General features: G+C 42.0%; 1 protein-coding gene across 1 annotated transcript; it reads left to right on the top strand.

Moving 5' to 3' along the window:
• Positions 1 to 4903: 4903 nt before the first annotated feature.
• LOC115135956 (monocarboxylate transporter 1-like) lies at positions 4904 to 17047 on the top strand. The gene is made up of 5 exons (XM_029671218.2): positions 4904 to 5207; positions 9253 to 9521; positions 14315 to 14458; positions 15385 to 16170; positions 16325 to 17047. The coding sequence occupies exons 2-5, from the start codon at positions 9305 to 9307 to the stop codon at positions 16582 to 16584; spliced, it is 1407 nt and encodes a 468-aa protein (XP_029527078.1). The 5' UTR covers positions 4904 to 5207; positions 9253 to 9304; the 3' UTR covers positions 16585 to 17047.
• The last annotated feature ends 1253 nt before the right edge of the window (positions 17048 to 18300 follow it).

The raw sequence follows: 18300 nt of genomic DNA, 5'->3' as shown, positions 1-18300 counted from the left end.
CCATTTAGTAAGGAACACCCCTAACAGTGTTTCCCAACCCTGGTCCTCCAACAGTACACATTTTCGTTGAAGCCCTGGACCAACACATCTCATTCATGGAGGGCTTGATGATCAGTTGACAAGTTGAATCAGGTGTTCTTGTCCAGTGCTACAATGAACACATGTACTGTTGGGGGTACTCGAGGACCAGGCTTGGGAAACACTGCCCTAGTAGACTAATGCACTTTTTAACATAAGGAACACCCCACTAAATGTGATCCGGAGGCTATATACATTCAATATATTCTCCAGTTTTACGGTGGAATTGGAAAGATACCCCTCATATAGGAACCTCCCAGTATCTGCTTGTACATTTTGTATGAGTACTGCTTCTTTGTCATTAAGGGTTATCTTTAAACCATTCCCCTTTATTGCTTCTTTGTCATTATGGGTTGTCTGTATACAACTCCCCTTTGCCAGATACTATTAGATACTGCCTGTTGTTGGAGAAAAAAAAAATACAGCCTTGATTACCGCAGCCAGGTGAAATTTAGTAGTCAACTTCTTTATTCCTATTAACTAATAATCACTCGGTGGGCTCCCGAGTACGCAGCGGACTACGGCACTGTATCTCAGTGCTAGAGACGTCACTACAGACCTTGGTTCGATTCCAGGCTGTATCACAACTGGCCGTGAATGGGAGTCCCATAGGGCGGCGCGCAACTGGCCCAGGGTTGTCCGTGTTAGGGTTTGGCTGGGGTAGGCCATCATTATAAATAAGAATTTGTTCTTAACTGACTTGCCTAGTTAAATAAAGATAAAATAAATAAAATTATTAACCGCTTTGGCCAGGAAAAACACTACATAGCCAACAGACATCCAGTTACTGCATCTTGAACTGGGAAGGGATGATGTCATTGTCTCTGAGTGTAGATCCACCTTTGATTGGACAGTCTATGATTATAATGATTAGATTGGAGAGTTTTACACTCACATGTACTCTTTTAATCTCCACCCAGGCACGACCAGAAGAGGACTGGCTACCCCTAAGAGCCTGGTTCCTCTCTCGATTTCATCCTAGGTTCATGTCCTTCTAGGGAGTTTTTCCGAGCCACCGTACTTCTACAGTACATTTGCATTGCTTGCTGCTTGGGGTTTTAGGATGGGTTTCTGTATGACCACTTTCTAACATCTACTGATGTAAAAAGGGCTTAATAAATACATGTGATTTGATGTGGTCAGTGGGAGCCGGTAGCTGACTAAATCAAATCAAATCCAACTTTACTTGTCACATGCGCCGAATACAACAAGTGCAGACCTTACCATGAAATGCTTACTTTACAAGTCTTTAACCAACAGTGCAGTTCAAGAAGAGTTAAGAAAATATTTACCAAATAAACTAAAGTAAAATATAAGAATAACAAGTAACATAATAAGAATAACAGTAACGAGGCTATATACAGGGGGCACCGGTACCTAGTCAGTGTGCAGGGGTACAGGTTAGTGGTGGCTATTGTGAGTGTATGATTGGACTGATGAGCAGGGCCAACAAGGCATGGCTCATTGTGATCCACACTGCATGTACAACAGGTGCTGCATGCATGATAACAGCCTGAAACAATGTATCTTCTCAGAGAGCGAGCAAGAGGAGAGCACCCTGTGATGATGTGGTGGTTTAATCTATTATACCACATTGGCAATGGTAAAATATTTATTTTCAAAAAGAGAGCAGAGCAGATAGGAAGAAATGGCCCTGACTGGAAGTGAAGAAAAAGATTATGGGAAGGATTAATTATGCAATCCGGTATTACCTGAATTACTTAGTAGAAAGAATTGCCCCAAAGCCATGATATGCAAAACTACTGTTCACTGAAATGTATAGGAGGACATATTTTTTTGTGAACATGTCATATAGCTGATAACCTGGCTGGTAGTTGTGCAACTGTTGTGTAGTGGGTGGAGCAGACAGAGTCACATCCTCCATCCTCCCTATGAAATGCCTCAGAAGTCCTCATTAGATTCTAATGAGGGGCGGGACAACGAAATTAACCTTAGGACCAAAGGTTGCTGTTCAATAGCAGTCAGTGCTATGATGTCACTTGGTGGTTTCCTACAAGCAATCAGTGCTGATTACAATACAGTAGTGCTCTGTGTTTGTTTAACCTCCTGCAGTGCTCGGAGATGTTTCCTTTCCCAGGCCCTGAGCATAGAAAACAAAAAAACACCTGAGGGAGTTGGACTAAGGCCTCGCCTAAAGCTAATCTCTGAAGTGATCAGAATGATTTCTGACATTATTTTCTATGAGGACAGAAGTGAGCAAAACAAGTTGCTTGTGAGGGAGAAAGTTGTCTGACTGCTCTGACTCTCGATATCCTATATATTTATTTTTATTTAACCTTTAATTTAACAGGGAAGACATATATAGGCCTAGGTCTCTTTTCCAAATATGCCCTGTATAATACAATATAAATATACAAGTTATATATATAAACTCAGCAAAAAAAGAAATGTCCCTTTTTCAGGACCCTGTCTTCCAAAGGTAATTCGTAAAACAGATCTCACAGATCTTCATTGTAAAGGGTTTAAACACTGTTTCCCATGCTTCAATGAACCATAAACAATTAATGAACATGCTCCTGTGGAACGGTCGTTAAGACACTAACAGCTTACAGGCGGTAGGCAATTAAGGTCACAGTTATGCAAACTTAGGACACTAAAGAGACCCCCCCCCCCCATTTGTTCAGGGACACATTATTCCATTTCTGTTAGTCAAATGTCTGTGGAACTTGTTTATATCTCTTGTTATGTCAGTTTATGTCTCAGTTGTTGAATCTTGCTATGTTCATACAAATATTTAGACAGGTTAAGTTTGCTGAAAATAAATGCAGTTGACAGTGAGAGGATGATTCTTTTTTTGCTGAGTTATATATATATATATATATATATAAACCGCCATAAAAAAAGTCAGACTACGGTTTGCAACTGCACATGGGGACAAAGATCGTAATTTTGGGAGAAATGTCCTCTGGTCTGATGAAACAAAAATACAAATGTTTGGCCATAATGACCATCATTATGTTTGGAGGACAAAGGGGGACGCTTGCAAGCAGAAGAACGCCATCCCAACCATGAAGCACAAGGGTGGAAGCATCATGTTGTTAGGGTGCTTTGCTGCAGGAGGGTCTGGTGCACTTCACAAAATAGATGGAATCATGATGGAGGACAATTATGTGGATATATTGAGCTTTAGAAGCTTCTGATAAGCTAATTGACATCATTTGAGTCAATTGGAGGTGTACCTGCGGATGTATTTCGAGGCCTACCTTCAAACTCAGTGCCTCTTTGCTTAACATCATGGGAAATTTAAAAGAAATCAGCCAGGACGTGAAGATGCTGGAGGAAACAGGCACAAAAGTATCTGTAGCCACAGTAAAACGAGTCCTATGTCGACATAACCTGAAAGGCCGCTCAGCAAGGAAGAAGCCACTGCTCCGAAACCACAATAAAAAGCCAGACTATGGTTTGCAACTGCACATGGGGACAAAGATCGTACTTTTTGGAGAAATGTCCTCTTGTCTGATGAAACAAAAATAGAACTGTTTGGCCATAATGACCATCATTATGTTTGGTGGAAAAAGGGGGAGGCTTGCAAGCTGAAGAACACCATCCCAACCATGAAGCACATGTTGTGGGGGTGCTTTGCTGCAGGAGGGACAGGTGCACTTCACAAAATATATGGCATCATGAGGGAGGACATTTACGTGGATATATTGAAGCAACATATCAAGACATCAGTCAGGAAGTTAAAGCTTGGGTCTTCCAAATAGACAATGACCACAAGCATACTTCCAAAGTAGAAATGGCTTCAAGACAACAAAGTCAAGGTAGTGGAGTGGCCATCACAAAGCCCTGACCTCAATCCTATAGAAAATTTGTGGACAGAACTGAAAAAGTCTGTGTGCGCAAGGAGGCCTACAAACCTGACTCAGTTTTTTCTTTACCTTTATTTATCTAGGCAAGTCAGTTAAGAACAAATTGTTATTTTCAATGATGGCCTAGGAACAGTGGGTTAACTGTCTGTTCAGGGTCAGAATGACAGATTTGTACCTTGTCAGCTCAGGGGTTTGAACTTGTAACCTTCCGGTTGCTAGTCCAACGCTCTAACCACTAGGCTACCATGCCACCCCACGAGGCTACATACACCAGCTCTATCAGGAGGAATGGGACAACATTCACCCAACTTGTTGTGGGAAGCTTGTGGAAGGCTACCCAAAACCTTTGACCCAAGTTAAACAATTTAAAGGCAATGCTACCAAATACGAATTGAGTGTATGTAAACTTCTGACCCAATGGGAATGTGATAAAAGAAATAAAAGCTGTAATTAATCATTCTCTCAGTTATTATTCTGACATTTCACATTCTTCAAATAAAGTGGTCATCCTAACTGACCTAAAACAGGGAATCTTTACTAGGATTAAATGTCAGAAATTGTGAAAAACTGAGTTTAAATCTGGCTAAGGAGTATGTACAGATATATTCTATTCTACTGTATTTAGTTCATGCCTATCCAACATTGATCACCCTAATATTTATACATTTCTTAATTCCATTCTTTTACTTTTAGATTTGTGTGTATTGTTGTGAATTGTTAGAAACTGCTGCACTGTTGGAGCTAGGAACACAAGCATTTTGCCACAATTGCAATAACATCTGTTTAAATATGTGTATGTGACCAATACATTTAATTCAATTTTTAAGCCCAGACTTTAGTGTGTATCCCACTGTTAGATGTCTCCTGTAGGGTCAGTACTGCAGTTGGTGTGGGCTGGAGTGGAGACACATGACAAGGAGGAGGGGAAAACATTTCAGGGGCACGGCTCTAATCTTCAAACAACCAATAAGAGGCTGGCTGGCTGGACTGACCTCACCAGTTCGCACTCTAGTGCCTTGGCCGGCCCAGCTGTTTGATCTGGCCACTGAATGAACCAAACTTTTGTCCACTTCCCTTCCACTTCACAGACTAGCCCTTATGCTGACTCTGAAGTATTAATTATAGTTTGGGACTGTCTCTCGGACTTTCTGGACCAGAAAGAGGTCTCTGCTTCTTCCACAGATCCACTTAGGATATAGTATAGTATGCAGTCTGTCCTGCGCTGAAGTGCCTCGGTGAGAGCTCCCCATCTCAGCCTGCAGAGCTCATCTGGATTTAGAAAGATCTGCTGGCAAGGTAAGACGCAACCCATACATCCATCTGCATTAGCTCTGAGATGTCGATTTGTCGACATGGGAAAAGAAAGGGGCATCTCACTTATACGTTTGATGTGACACACATAGTATGTCAGGTTGTTATGTGAGTGACGGGTGCGAGAAAAAAACATGGCAATTTCTTTCATTCTTCATGCCCTGAAAAGCATTGACAGATGGTCATGATCACGATGGCTCACTTTGGGGTCGTTATAGTATTGAGGAGGATGTTTGAGGCATGGCTGCAATGGAAATCAATGGGGATCGCCTACTACAAAACCATAGGCCAGGACCTGAACTCTCCAACTCATTCCTACCAAGCCTTCAACCTAAATCCCACTGCTTGTATCGTAGGCTTTAGAAGAGCATACTGAAATAACCTAATATTGGTCCAACAACCCAACTTTTGTCCTGACCTGATCCACATTAGTTTCTGTTAGTCACACATCCATTTGGGGGGGCCATGTTCGCTTAAAGTCCTGGGGCTTCTGATCCCCGGGCTTGTGCGCCTCTCTGAAGTGACAAGATGTCTGCTAGGGATTGAACCTTGTATAAGATAAGACATAGACCTTGTTGTGGCACAGCTAATACCCTGTAGCGCCGAGCACATGTGCCGCTGGCACGTTTGAAGCAGCATATTCCATCTCAAGTGGCACTGTCAGGCCTCCCACTTTGGCTGCTTATTACAGAACTTAAGCCAATGAGGGGGCCATTCTCCATTCCCCCTGTTCCCCTGACTCATATTTCATCCTCCATGCATGCTGTCTGCACATGGTAAACCTAGAAAGCAGGATCAAATTGAGTTTTCAACTCAAGAGTCTGCAAAGTTTTCAGTCTTCTTGAGTGGAGGAAATTGCTGCCCTTGTTTATTTCATTATTCATAACCTTGATGGGTTTATAAATCGTTAATATACGTTAGTCTTTGTCCTGATTTTCTCCTCCATTCATGAATTTAAACAGAATATTATTACACGGTGTTGTTTGTGTGGGACTCAACGAACTCCCTGACCCCATGCACAGAATGTACAAAATGTACGCGGCGTGTGTGCCCTGTGCTCTAGCACAAACATGTAAGGATTGAGAGACTGCCTGTTGAAAGTGTAAAGACTATTTTCAGATAGAGACATGTCTTTTTTGCTGACCTTTGTTCCCAGGGCAGGAAGTGACGGCTGTAAGAGGACACCCCGTACATTGCATTCTCACACCTATTAAACAGTGCAGTCCACTCCTGATAAGTGCACTTTCGATATGTACAAACTCCTGTGCAATATAACTGCATGGCCTGGTTTAGTTGAAGTTAATAGGGAAATGCCGTCTTATTTTTCCTTTCTCTCTCTACAGCCGCTAACAAAGGAACGTTGTAAACCAGCATGGCACTGTGAATGACTTTAAGAGACTCCAATGGCAGCCTTCAGTTGTACAACCTTAACCTTCCCTAAATCTAGGTTAAATTCTCACTCTGCAAATTGTAAAAAAATAAATAAAAACAAAAGTAAACAGACAGCTCTTTGATTGATATTATCAATGGCTGCTCTCCTTTTGTTTACCTGGAAATTCCTGTTACACTGTCCAACATGCAATATGTCGTAGCCGACATTAACGGGTTTTCTGTATAAGACGTAGTCCCACCCTGAAAAAAATGTTTTTTTCAGAGGCTGCCATACATAAAGTCCACCGTCGGTCATTGACTCGTTATATTACCTTTGCATCAAAGCTCTGTCTGGACAGTGTTAGGAGGAAATAATGGGCTTTTGAAAAACAAAACAAAAAACACCCACTTTCCTCCAGACTTCAGCATTCAATCAGTGCAATCCTATCACCCCCCCCCCCAGCTCAACTCTCAGCTTGGCGTCACAGTTTCTCAAAACTCTGGAAAGATACGGTCCATGCCGAGGCACCGCTGCACCGTACACCAAACTGCTAATCCCATGTTGTTTTTACCACCACCACTTTGTTTAGATCAAGAGTCCTCTCCGCTGAACATGCAGAAACTCTAAATCATCTCCCTCTTTATGAAAGCCTTGGCTTTGGCGGAAGCTAAATATAACACATGTTCACGGTTTGATCCATTTGCACTGCGGATGGGCTCCCCAGTGTAAACAATACAATAAGCAATGTGACTCTGGAGATGGGCCTGTATTCAGCAGCTCAGAAGTGAGGAGTCGTGGGAGTATAATGGACGGCTGGAATTACAGGAGGTGTAGAAAAGCAGCTCCAGAAATGCCACCCACACAGTCAATATTGGGCTTTTTAGGATGCGTCTTTTTGGCAAATCAAATTCATCCATTTACTTGTGAAATCCCGGAGGATGAAGTTATGGATTCTGCGTTTCATACACTGGCAAGAAATAATCATGCAAATGGCCTAAAGTTGAAACTATCGAAAGTTGGCAACCAGCAGGTAAACCAATAACAAAGCGTACTCCCCAAACCCTGTTTTGGTAAGACGCCGAGGGGTGGGGCTGGAGAAATGTCACCTCTATCAAATTCATAGACGGAACGATGGATGCAAGGACTGACCATCCATGATTTCAAAATGATAGTTTTAACGATGTTTTGAGGCTTCTTACCAAAATGTAAACAAACAGACAGTGGAGCCTGTTCATTTAGATTGACCTTGTTTACAAACGTTGAAGTAAAACAAGCTTATAATTCTGGCTCTGATGGGGTACGACAGTTGAACTAAGCTCATGAAGCGTTTATGCGTTAATAAGCGACGGCTGATTGCCCGCTGCTGATTGTCAACATTTAAATGATCAAGCCATTGATGTTAACAGGACATTTTCATGCGTGCCTTTACCCCTCTCGCTGTTTGATATTTAGTTATTGTTGCAATAACATTGATTCACTGAAGCAAATTGTCATGACACACCTGTGATATCTACCAAACATAGCCGCGGGAAGTAGGGGTGCTGACGATGCTGCAGGAAAAACTGTTCCCAAAAGTAGTGCACTGGGCCTTTACTAGTATTTTAAAAAATGTAGTTGTATAATTAAGAACAGTATCTTTCAGGATTCAATAGTTGTAATTGTAAGAGTTGTTGCCCTGTCCCATTCTCTGTGATTGTCATTCTAATGGAATCCAGAAGGAACAAGTCCCTGTCCTCAAACATGTACATCAAAAAGGTGCAAAGTTACGGGCAACAACCACTTTTTGTGCAGTATTAGTTTACCATCCTTACAAACCACTTAATGTAAATGTGCACTACTGTATTGTATATAGATTGGTCATCTAGGTTTGTACCTGTAGACTTTTCATAACCATGAAGAAAAACACAATACAGTAATTGAGACATCAAGTGGTTTGTAATGCTGTGAGGTGAGGATGTGGCTCACTTGGTAGAGCATTCTGCTTGCAATGCTATGGTTGTGGGTTCAATTCCCATGGGGGACCAGTACAAAAAAAGTATGAAAATGTAAGTACTCACTATGGTAAGTTGCTCTGAATAAAAGCATCTATGGAAAATAAATGAAGAGACCATTTCAGTTAGAATGTTTTATATTCCACAACTATTATCAGATTAACTGTTTTGTACAGATAATTATCAGACTCACGTTACAAATGCTGGTAAACACTTAAATACATTTAGCTTTTTAAATTTTTATCACAAAAGTAGTGGACTGTGCCTTTACTAGTCCTGAATTAGTGGACCGATATAGATGTCATCAGCACGGCAACAAAAAAAATTGCCACGTGTTTAATGAACTTTTCTATTATTTCTCTATTTTCGTTCTCTCTGCATTGTTGAGAAGGGCCCGTAAGTAAGCATTTCACTGTTAGTCTGCACCTGTTATTTCCAAAGCATGTGACAAATGAAGTTATATTTTAATTGATCTGACCTTAACAGTAAAGAACAAGTCTTCCTTGAACATACATATTTACTTTTGTGATTAATGTTCATGTTCACTTCGTGAAACATTGTTTTTAACATAGTTTGATTCATAAAAAATAACTAATAAAACATACAGTTCTAGCTTTGTTTAAACGATGACATGTTTCTGAAAGCTTTATTCATCTTTCTCCAACAGGTGCCCATTGCTGTGTAGGGTCCTGTGCAGAGGAGCTTGGTGAGCAGCAGCCATGCCGCCTGCCACTGGAGGACCCCAGGGGTACACCCCTCCAGAGGGGGGCTGGGGCTGGGCGGTGGTGGTGGGAGCCTTCATCTCCATCGGCTTCTCCTTTGCCTTTCCCAAGTCCATCACTGTCTTCTTCAAGGAGATCGAGGTCATCTTCGACTGCTCCAGCAGCCAGGTGTCCTGGATCTCCTCCATCATGCTGGCAGTCATGTATGCTGGAGGTGAGCTGGAAGATGGAATAGTACACCACTCCCAGAAATGTACATGTTAATTAAAAACGTTTTGGATATACAGTAATAACACAATAATGTTTTTTTTCACACAAATTAAATTCTAACATGTTAAATGTGTACTCCAGCCATCTTTGCTTTCACAAACGCCTGAAAAGCAAGAATGGGGTGCATTTTTTTGTTCCTAAATACATTACACATTTTACATGCCATGGAACATATTAGAATTGCAAACGGAATGTGTTAATTTCCCAGTAGGAAGAGCTGGTGTGATGAGATAGTGTGTGGCAGAAGTGAGCTGTAAGATGCACAGCCAGAGTGAGTAGTGGAGCATTGTGTAACAGACCTGGGTTCAAAGGGTATTTGCTTTCTTTCCAATACAATGAGCTTTTGATTGAGCCTTGGCAGGGAACGGACCAAGCGACCATTGAATTGGTTCCATTGCACCAGGCATAACTCAATCAAGCAGAGCTAAAATATTTTATAGAAAACAAACACTACTTCAACCCAGGCCTGTTGTTGGCAGCGTGTAACCGCTGCCTAAGAGCACATTAGCTACATTGATATTGTCATCAGTAATAACAGCTGCTGAACACCCTAATAGTGTCCTACTAAAGCTTGGTCATCCCATGAAGGGAATGGTGATGATCAGTTTTAAGTGCTACTGACACCTTTTAGCTACTGTAGCTCATTAAGCATGTGTCCCAAATCGTGTCGCACTATATCCTCCTACAAGCTCTCAAGATGACGTTTGAGACTTCGGAAACTTCAACTTGGTTTTCTTTTAGATATTTAATTTGATGCAAAAAAATGTGAATGATAGATACGACAACAACTTAGAAAATGTTTACCATCGTCCTTCATGCTCTGACTGCTCCTTGTAACATGAATGTAATCTGGAAGCCTATATTAGGCCTCCGTATTCTCTGTATACCTTTCATGGCGAATGCGATTGAAAAATACACTCTACCTTTTGCTCAGTAGACCGTTCATGCACCTTCTTTTCTTCAGTCACACAGAGCTCCCATAGTTTCCCACCCATTGACTATGTGGCGTGAGGTCACTGGGCATCACATCAAGATGAAGTGTATTGTCCAAAACGAGACGGCGAGGCATGAATCAAACCACTGTCTTTGAAATTAAACGAAATGGGAATGCTTTTACTCTTCAGAAGCATCGTCTTTAACAGTGCAACGGTAGCTGTCTCCTGATTCTCTGTGGATGTGGTTCCTCTCTTTCCAGTGTGCTTGTTAATGCTCTGATCATGTCAATGTTGTCCCAGGTGACATCTGAGGCTGAGGAGATGAAATGGCCAACATGAAAGTCAGGCAGACCACTGTGAGTGTGTCGGTTGGTCTGGCTTCCTGTACCAGCGGGGACTGGGGTGAATCAAATGCTGGGTGATGTTAAACAGGTCTGCCGCGTGAACCGGTGATACGCCTCTTTTCATCTGCATGACATTCAACACACACACACAGAACAGCAATCAGAGGGACTCTCCTTCTCATGCTCCTTGTCCCTCAAGACGAGGTCTGGCTTAAGATAACAAAGCGTTGTCGGCATTGTCTGTTTTCTCTCCAGGAGGGGAGATAAACTGGCGTGGTGTTGTCTCATAAAAGTTACTAAACATTGTTATTAACTGCACAAATTGCCAGCGTTTTCAGCCAGCTTAGTAGTAGTGCCTGTTTAGAATAACGTGTAAGATAAACAACTGTACGAGTAATTACCAAAACACTGAACTCATGAGAGGATTAGTGCCGGTATGTTTCACGTGTAGTAGTACAAACTACATACACAGTATAGTAGGTCAAGCTTCAGTAATAGCAGCACTTTATGAATTCTTGAATGATTTCGGAACCATAATCCTAATTTAGTATATAAGCGACCTGCATCATGTGTGTAAGTATAGTCCACTCAGACAGATAAGCAGTCACTAACCTACTGAAGTACAAAGCTGCCGTGGCTGGCCCCCACCAGATCAGTGAATCACTGCTATTTATTGTTCAGCAGTACATTCCTTAAAAAGATAACACCTAGCTCAGGCACACATTCAGGAGCTGCATGGGTGAAAGCCAGGTCACCGGGTCATGCAGTAAGATTGTCTCAGATGGTTCCCAGTAGATTCCAGTTCTCCCTCACTGAGCTCTGAGTAGGTTGCCTGTTAGCTAGGTTCTGGACACATCACTGCCTGTGCATGATGAGGAACACATTACTGTATGGGCTTACCTCTAACCCCTGTACAGGACCAGAATACACAGGCCCTGTCAAACTCAGACCCTAATGACGTCTACGACCCAGTCCTGGTAAGCCTTAAAGTGGGGGTGATGTCCAACGGTACACGGCACACAATATGTGTTCTTCTAGATTGTAGTTCAATGAGTCAATGAGTCATTGTATCAATTGTCTTTAGAAAAACCTTTTTTTACAATTGTCTTGAAGTACTTAACAGTAACCTGCCTAGACTCCCAAAGACCAAGCAGCACCACAGTGGCAATCCATACATGTAACATTTTTGATAGGTAGGCGTTCTTGCACAACAGAAAATGGCTTGTGTTGCTTGCCTTATTTAACTGTAAGTCGCCATAACAATTTATTGAATAGTATATGTGTGTGATCCATGAATGGTTTGGTCAAAGGCTACCTCCTCAGACTTTCTCCCCCCACCAGCTCATCTTTGAAAAGGGCGGGGACAGGCTCTTTGTTGGAGTTTAGCCTTGCCTGCATTAGAATCTAAGAAGCCTTTGTCGTGTTCCGAGCTGGCAAATGAGTCTGGACAACCTCTAAATAAAAACCGTCACATTCTATTTAGGTTCCTTCAGTGGTGCCGAGATTTGGCAGGGAGGCTGAAGCATCTTCCACGTCGATCTTCGCTCCCATTTAGGCCCTGTTGTTGTAAGCCAGACAGGGGGTGGGCATGCAGACAGAGAGTAGGCATATGTTCACATAGTGTAGTGAGCGAGCTGTGGTTAGGCTCAGTTTATAATCCGTAGTTACCTTGAATTGGTGTTGCCAAAACCTCAGATTCAGCCACACCTTAATGGAATGAATATGTTGCAGGCTAAGACAATAACAAAATTATGATCTTGTGAACAGCCTCCAATGTTTCCAGTAGGGAAGATAATAGGGCATGTACTGTAGTAGTAGACTCTGGGGTGAACCTGAGGCCATCATTGATTAGAAAAATGTGGAGCATGTTTATCAAGTCACATCAATAGACAATGAACTGTATATTCAGACATTGGTGGTACAATGGGTGGTACAATGGGTGGGACAATTGGTGGGACAATGTGTGGGACAAAGTAATTTCCCTTTCAATGTATTGTTCCCATCTTTCAAAATGAAGGGATAGTATTTGCTATTACATGGGACTCATGGTAGGATACTGAGTCTGCCTAAAGGAGTCACCGTGTTTCAGTGCGGCTGGTGGCTAGCTGATGTCGGCTAGGCAAACCGAAAAGTGTGCTTGCATACTCTTTTTAAAAGACCTTTGCTTGGAAAAAATGAAGAAATCGGCAAGAGTACTGTTTGTCCATTTTGAGACGTGATAGCCAGTCCTCAAAATAGTCACAATTAATTGAAGATAACTCAAGAAATCTGTCACGCATTTTTACGTTTTTTTGCCAAGGAGACCTTAGTTGCGCAATTGTACATCTAATTAAGATGTAGGTAGAGCATAGCTCTTGCAACATCAGGGTCCCACTTGGGAACAGTACGATAAATGTATGCACTCATTAGCACAACTGTAAGTCGCTCTGGATAAGAGTGTCTGCTAAATGACTAACATGATGTTTGATGCAGTATTTTTCACGAAAACTAGTTGTCTCTCTATGAATGACAACAACGACTTTAAGAATCCCTAATGTTGACCAGTCACCGACAAAGGGGTGGGGACTCCCAAACAGCCAACAAAACCCTTACCAAAGTCCAAAATGAACGAAAATGTCACCAAATGTCGTCATAATGTATGCACAAACTGTTTTGTCTGGTAAGCATGTGGACGCATTAAGTGTTGCCTACTCTGCTGTTTTTATGTTGTGCTAAGTATGCTGCTTGGAGACAGTGGACATAAAATGCAATGTACTTTATGGTTTCAGTCCTAATTGTATCCTGTGTTCAAGTACTTTCAACTTTTTTTATCTATACAAAACCTCTCTCTTACACACACACACATCATCCTGCACACACAGGATCACCCACAGAGCAGAATGAAGCAGGATTTTACAGTAGCCTTGTTCTGAAGGGCTCTTTAGAGACGTCTTCTTTTGTCATTCTCAGCACCTACGTTAGGAGCACACAAGCCGCAGCGACACCTCACAATTTCATTGTGATTGTCTTGTTTTGTATGAGATTGCATTGCGAACAGTCGCTAGACCAGAGAAATTGCTGCAGTGCTGCAGTGAGAGAAATCATTGCACAAGTTGTGTTGATTCTCTGGTTGCGCCGGTGTTTCTCAGAACTGTGGCTTTGGGGAACTCTAGTGGTCAAATATAACATCCCTCTCAAGTTATCTGGCTTTTCTTATTATACACTTTCCCCTTTTCACATTTTGAATAAAGAAAGGAATCTTCTCTATGAACATATTTAAAACCACGTGAATAAATAATAATAAAGAGAAAGGAATGCCATCCTATAAAGGTCATCAACGTTTGATTTCAATAGTCATAATGGTATAGTCAGTTTTGCTTGGGCATAGTTGCCTAATGTAACTTTTCCCAACACGTGAACCATCTTGACTGTTTGGTATTGCATTTGTCATTTGTGATGTGTGTGTGTGTTTGTCTCAGGTCCTATCAGCAGTATCCTGGTTAATAAGTATGGGAGTCGTCCAGTCATGATGTGTGGAGGATTACTGTCTGGGTGTGGACTGATATCTGCCTCCTTCTGTAACTCAGTGGAAGGACTGTACTTCTGTGTGGGAGTGGTCGGAGGTCAGTGATCTAAAGTAACTAAGTCAAAAATACTTTGAAGTACAACTTAGGTAGATATGTGGGGTATCTGTACTTTACTATTTATATTTTTTGACAACTACATTCCTAAAGACAATATGTACTTTTTACTCCCATACATTTTCCCTCACACCCAAAAATACTTGCTCCGACAGGACAACATTATGGTCCAATTCACACAATTATCAATATAACGCGTTGTCATCCCTACTGCTTCTAATCTGGCAGACTCAGTAAACATAAATACTTTTTTATGTCTGAGTGTTGGAGTGTGCCACTGGCCGTCCGTAAATAAAAGAAAGAAAAAAAGAAAGAAAGAATGGTGCTTTCTAGTTTGCGTAACATAAGGAACTTGATGTATAAGCATTTCCTTTTATGTTTTACTTTTATGACAATTGAGTAATTTTTCCACCACCGTTCTTAAGTACATTTAAAACCAGATATTTGAGTCTTTTACTCAAGTTGTGTTTTGCTGGGTGACTTTTACTTGAGTAATTTTCTAACCTCTACAGGATTGGTCTAATGTGTTATATTCTCCCACATTAATTTCACATTTCCACAAACTTCATGTGTTTTCTTTCAAATGGTATCAAGAATATGCATGTCCTGAGCTACAGGCAGTTAGATTTGGGTATGTCATTTTAGGCGAAAATTGAAAAAAGGGTCAGATCCGAGGTTAAGTTATCTTTACTTTTACTTAAGTACGAGTACTGTTTCAACCTTTGTTCAGAGGTAGGCCTCTTTCATTTCTGATCACAATTTGTTTTTTCTGTTAAGGACCTTTATCGCCCTCTAGTGAACTCTTTAGGAACTCTATCACCACTCTAGTATCCTGTGTCTAGACTAAAACCAATGGGAAATCACTAAACATAAATATGTTTTGAACTGTTATAAATGTATTTCAACAGGCTTGGGACTGGCATTCAATCTGAACCCAGCCCTTACTATGATTGGGAAGTACTTCTACCATAAGCGGCCCATCGCCAATGGAATCGCCATGGCAGGCAGCCCGGTGTTCCTGTCCACCCTGGCCCCTCTCAACAGTTGGTTATTTGACCAGTTTGGCTGGAGGGGCAGCTTCCTGATCCTGGGAGGCCTGCTGTTCAACTGCTGCGTGGCTGGCTCTCTCATGAGACCCATCGAAACCAAACCACAGTCTTCCTTGAAAAGTGAAGATGTTGCCAAAGAGAGTATGACATGTGGGCAGAAGTGCAACACTTTTATTGACCTCTCGCTGTTCAAACACCGGGGCTTCGTGCTCTACCTCATGGGTAACGTCATCATGTTCTTTGGTCTCTTCTCCCCACTGGTGTTCCTTAGTAACTTCGCCAAGAGCAGGGACATCCCCAAAGAGAAGGCAGCCTTCCTGCTGTCTGTTCTGGCCTTTGTGGACATGGTGGCCCGGCCCTCCATGGGCATTGTGGCCAATACCAAGTGGATACGACCCAGGGTGCAGTACTTCTTTGCCTGCTCTGTGCTATTGAATGGCGTGTGCCACATCCTGGCCCCCATCTCCGTGGACTACACAGGCTTTGTTATCTACGCCATCTTCTTTGGCTTTGCCTTCGGCTGGCTGAGTGCGGTGCTGTTTGAGACACTCATGGACCTGGTGGGAACCCAGCGCTTCTCCAGTGCAGTGGGACTGGTCACCATCGTGGAGTGTGGGCCTGTCTTGTTAGGACCCCCTTTGCTAGGTGAGTATGTGCACACGTACATGTATTTGTAGTTTAGTTAAGCACCTTGTTTCTATATAAAGACACACAATCATCTAACTGGTTCATTTTTATGAAAAGTAAAGACTATTTAACTTATGATACAATTTAGAATTAATCTTTTGTTTTTCCACAGGTAAATTCAAAGACATTTACAACGACTACCAATACACCTACCAGAGCTGTGGTGTGATCCTTATTATTGCCAGTGTGTTCCTGTTCGTGGGGATGGGTATCAACTACCAGTTGTTGCACAAAGAGAAAAAGGAGGAGGAAAGGAAGGCTGATCTGGAGGAAAAAGAGGAAGAGTCCAACAAGGACAATGCTGCCAAAGAAGCCAGCAACGACAGGTTGAGAGCATTTGATGAGGCAAAAACTGCGGAAGACACAGTCTAACTCTCATTACCATATGAATGTGTGAATTTGATGTCATCGCAATACAGTCAATTAAGATAATGTAGACATCAAATTCATTCAGTTCAAGTCCTTGCCATCTAGCAGATTTCATGTAAAGATAATTCTCAGCCCCATTTCCACTTCTGTCATTGAATAATGTATTATTAGTATAATATGACTGGAGCAAGATACACTTGTGTATGATATAGACATGCAATCTCTACTGACATGTACTGCCGCCCTGCAAAAATATACTCTATGTTATCAATCTGGACTCCAGATGGTCCATTTTCTGCATAAGTGTTGTGATATATTTTTGAATATTATTAGATACAGGTCATTTGTTTATACTGTGTTTGGAATTTCATAAATGCACTTTATATAACTGCAATTTATTATTCTGTGAAAAAATGGAACTGCTATAACTTTTAGAACCTTTAATAAATCACTATAACATTTTGTTCACACTGTCATGTCAGGTTTCTTTCTCTCTGAAAGCATTTCTAGAAACCTGTTCTTAAAGTAACACTGTTAGTGAGTTACATGAATAGTCAGGTGTCGTCTCTTGATGTGACATGTATTCCCAATTTTATTCAATACAACTTAACAACAATTATTTCCTGCCTTAACAAATCATTTCTACAATTAATGTCCAAAAGTATGTGGACATCTCATTCCAAAATCATGGGCATTAATATGAATTTGGTTCCCCCCTTTGCTGCCATAACAGCCTGCACTATTATGGGAAGGCTTTGCACTAGATGTTGGAACATTGCTGTGGGGACTTGCTTCCATTCAATCACAAGAGCATTAGTGAGATTGGACACTGCTGTTGGGCGACTAGGCCTGACTCGCAGTTGAGCGTTCCAATTCATCCCAAAGGTGTTCGATGCGGTTGAGGTCAGGGCTCTGTGCAGGACAGTCAAGTTCTTCCACGCCGATCTCGAAAAAACTTTTCTGTATGGACCTCGCTTTGTGCGCTGGGGCATTGTCATGCTGAAACAGGAACGGGCCTTCCCCAAACTGTTGCCACAAAGTTAGAAGCACAGAATCATCTAGAATGTCATTGTATGCTAAAGCGTTAAGATTTCCCTTCACTGTAACTAAGGGACCTAGCCCGAACCATTAAAAACAGCCCCAGACCATTATTCCTCCACCATCGAAATTTACAGTTGGCACGATGCATTGGGGCAGGTAGCGTTCTCCTGGCATCCTCCAAACCCAGATTTGTCGGTCAGAGTGCCAGATGGTGAAGTGTGAATCATCACTCCAGAGAGCGCGTTTCCACTGGTCCAGAGTCAAATGGCAGTGAGCTGTACACCATTCCAGCCGACACTTGGCATTGCGCATGGTGATCTTGTGTAGGGCTGCTCAGCCATGGAAACCTATTTCATGAAGCTCCCTTGACGAACAGTTCCTGTGCTGACGTTACTTCGAGGCAGCTTGGAACTCAGTAGTGAGTGTTGCAACCGAGGAGGATTATTTTTATGGCCATTCTACTGCCAATGTTTGTCTACGGAGATTGCATAGCTGTGTGCTCGATTTTATACAGCTGTCAGCAACGGTGTGGCTGAAATAGCCGAATTCACAAATTTAAAGGTGTGTTCACATACTTTGTATATATAGTGTATGTTCAAGAGATGACTGATAGAGGGTGCTGTGTTGAAGCCACCGTGCCTCCATCTTGGCACTCACCCACCGTTGTAAGAAATATTT

Source organism: Oncorhynchus nerka, linkage group LG2, assembly GCF_034236695.1.
Source record: "Oncorhynchus nerka isolate Pitt River linkage group LG2, Oner_Uvic_2.0, whole genome shotgun sequence".
NCBI lineage: Eukaryota > Metazoa > Chordata > Actinopteri > Salmoniformes > Salmonidae > Oncorhynchus > Oncorhynchus nerka.
Note: the sequence above shows the minus strand (reverse complement) of the source record. Positions and strands in the feature narration are given on the sequence as shown.

What these genes read in the sequence shown, in the direction of transcription:
- LOC115135956 (XM_029671218.2), top strand. Translation starts at nt 9,305, where the DNA reads ATGCCGCCTGCCACTGGAGGACCCCAGGGGTACACCCCTCCAGAGGGG. An exon ending in GGCAGTCATGTATGCTGGAG is followed by an intron (nt 9,522 to 14,314) that starts GTGAGCTGGAAG and finishes TGTTTGTCTCAG; the next exon opens with GTCCTATCAGCAGTATCCTG. An exon ending in CTGTGTGGGAGTGGTCGGAG is followed by an intron (nt 14,459 to 15,384) that starts GTCAGTGATCTA and finishes GTATTTCAACAG; the next exon opens with GCTTGGGACTGGCATTCAAT.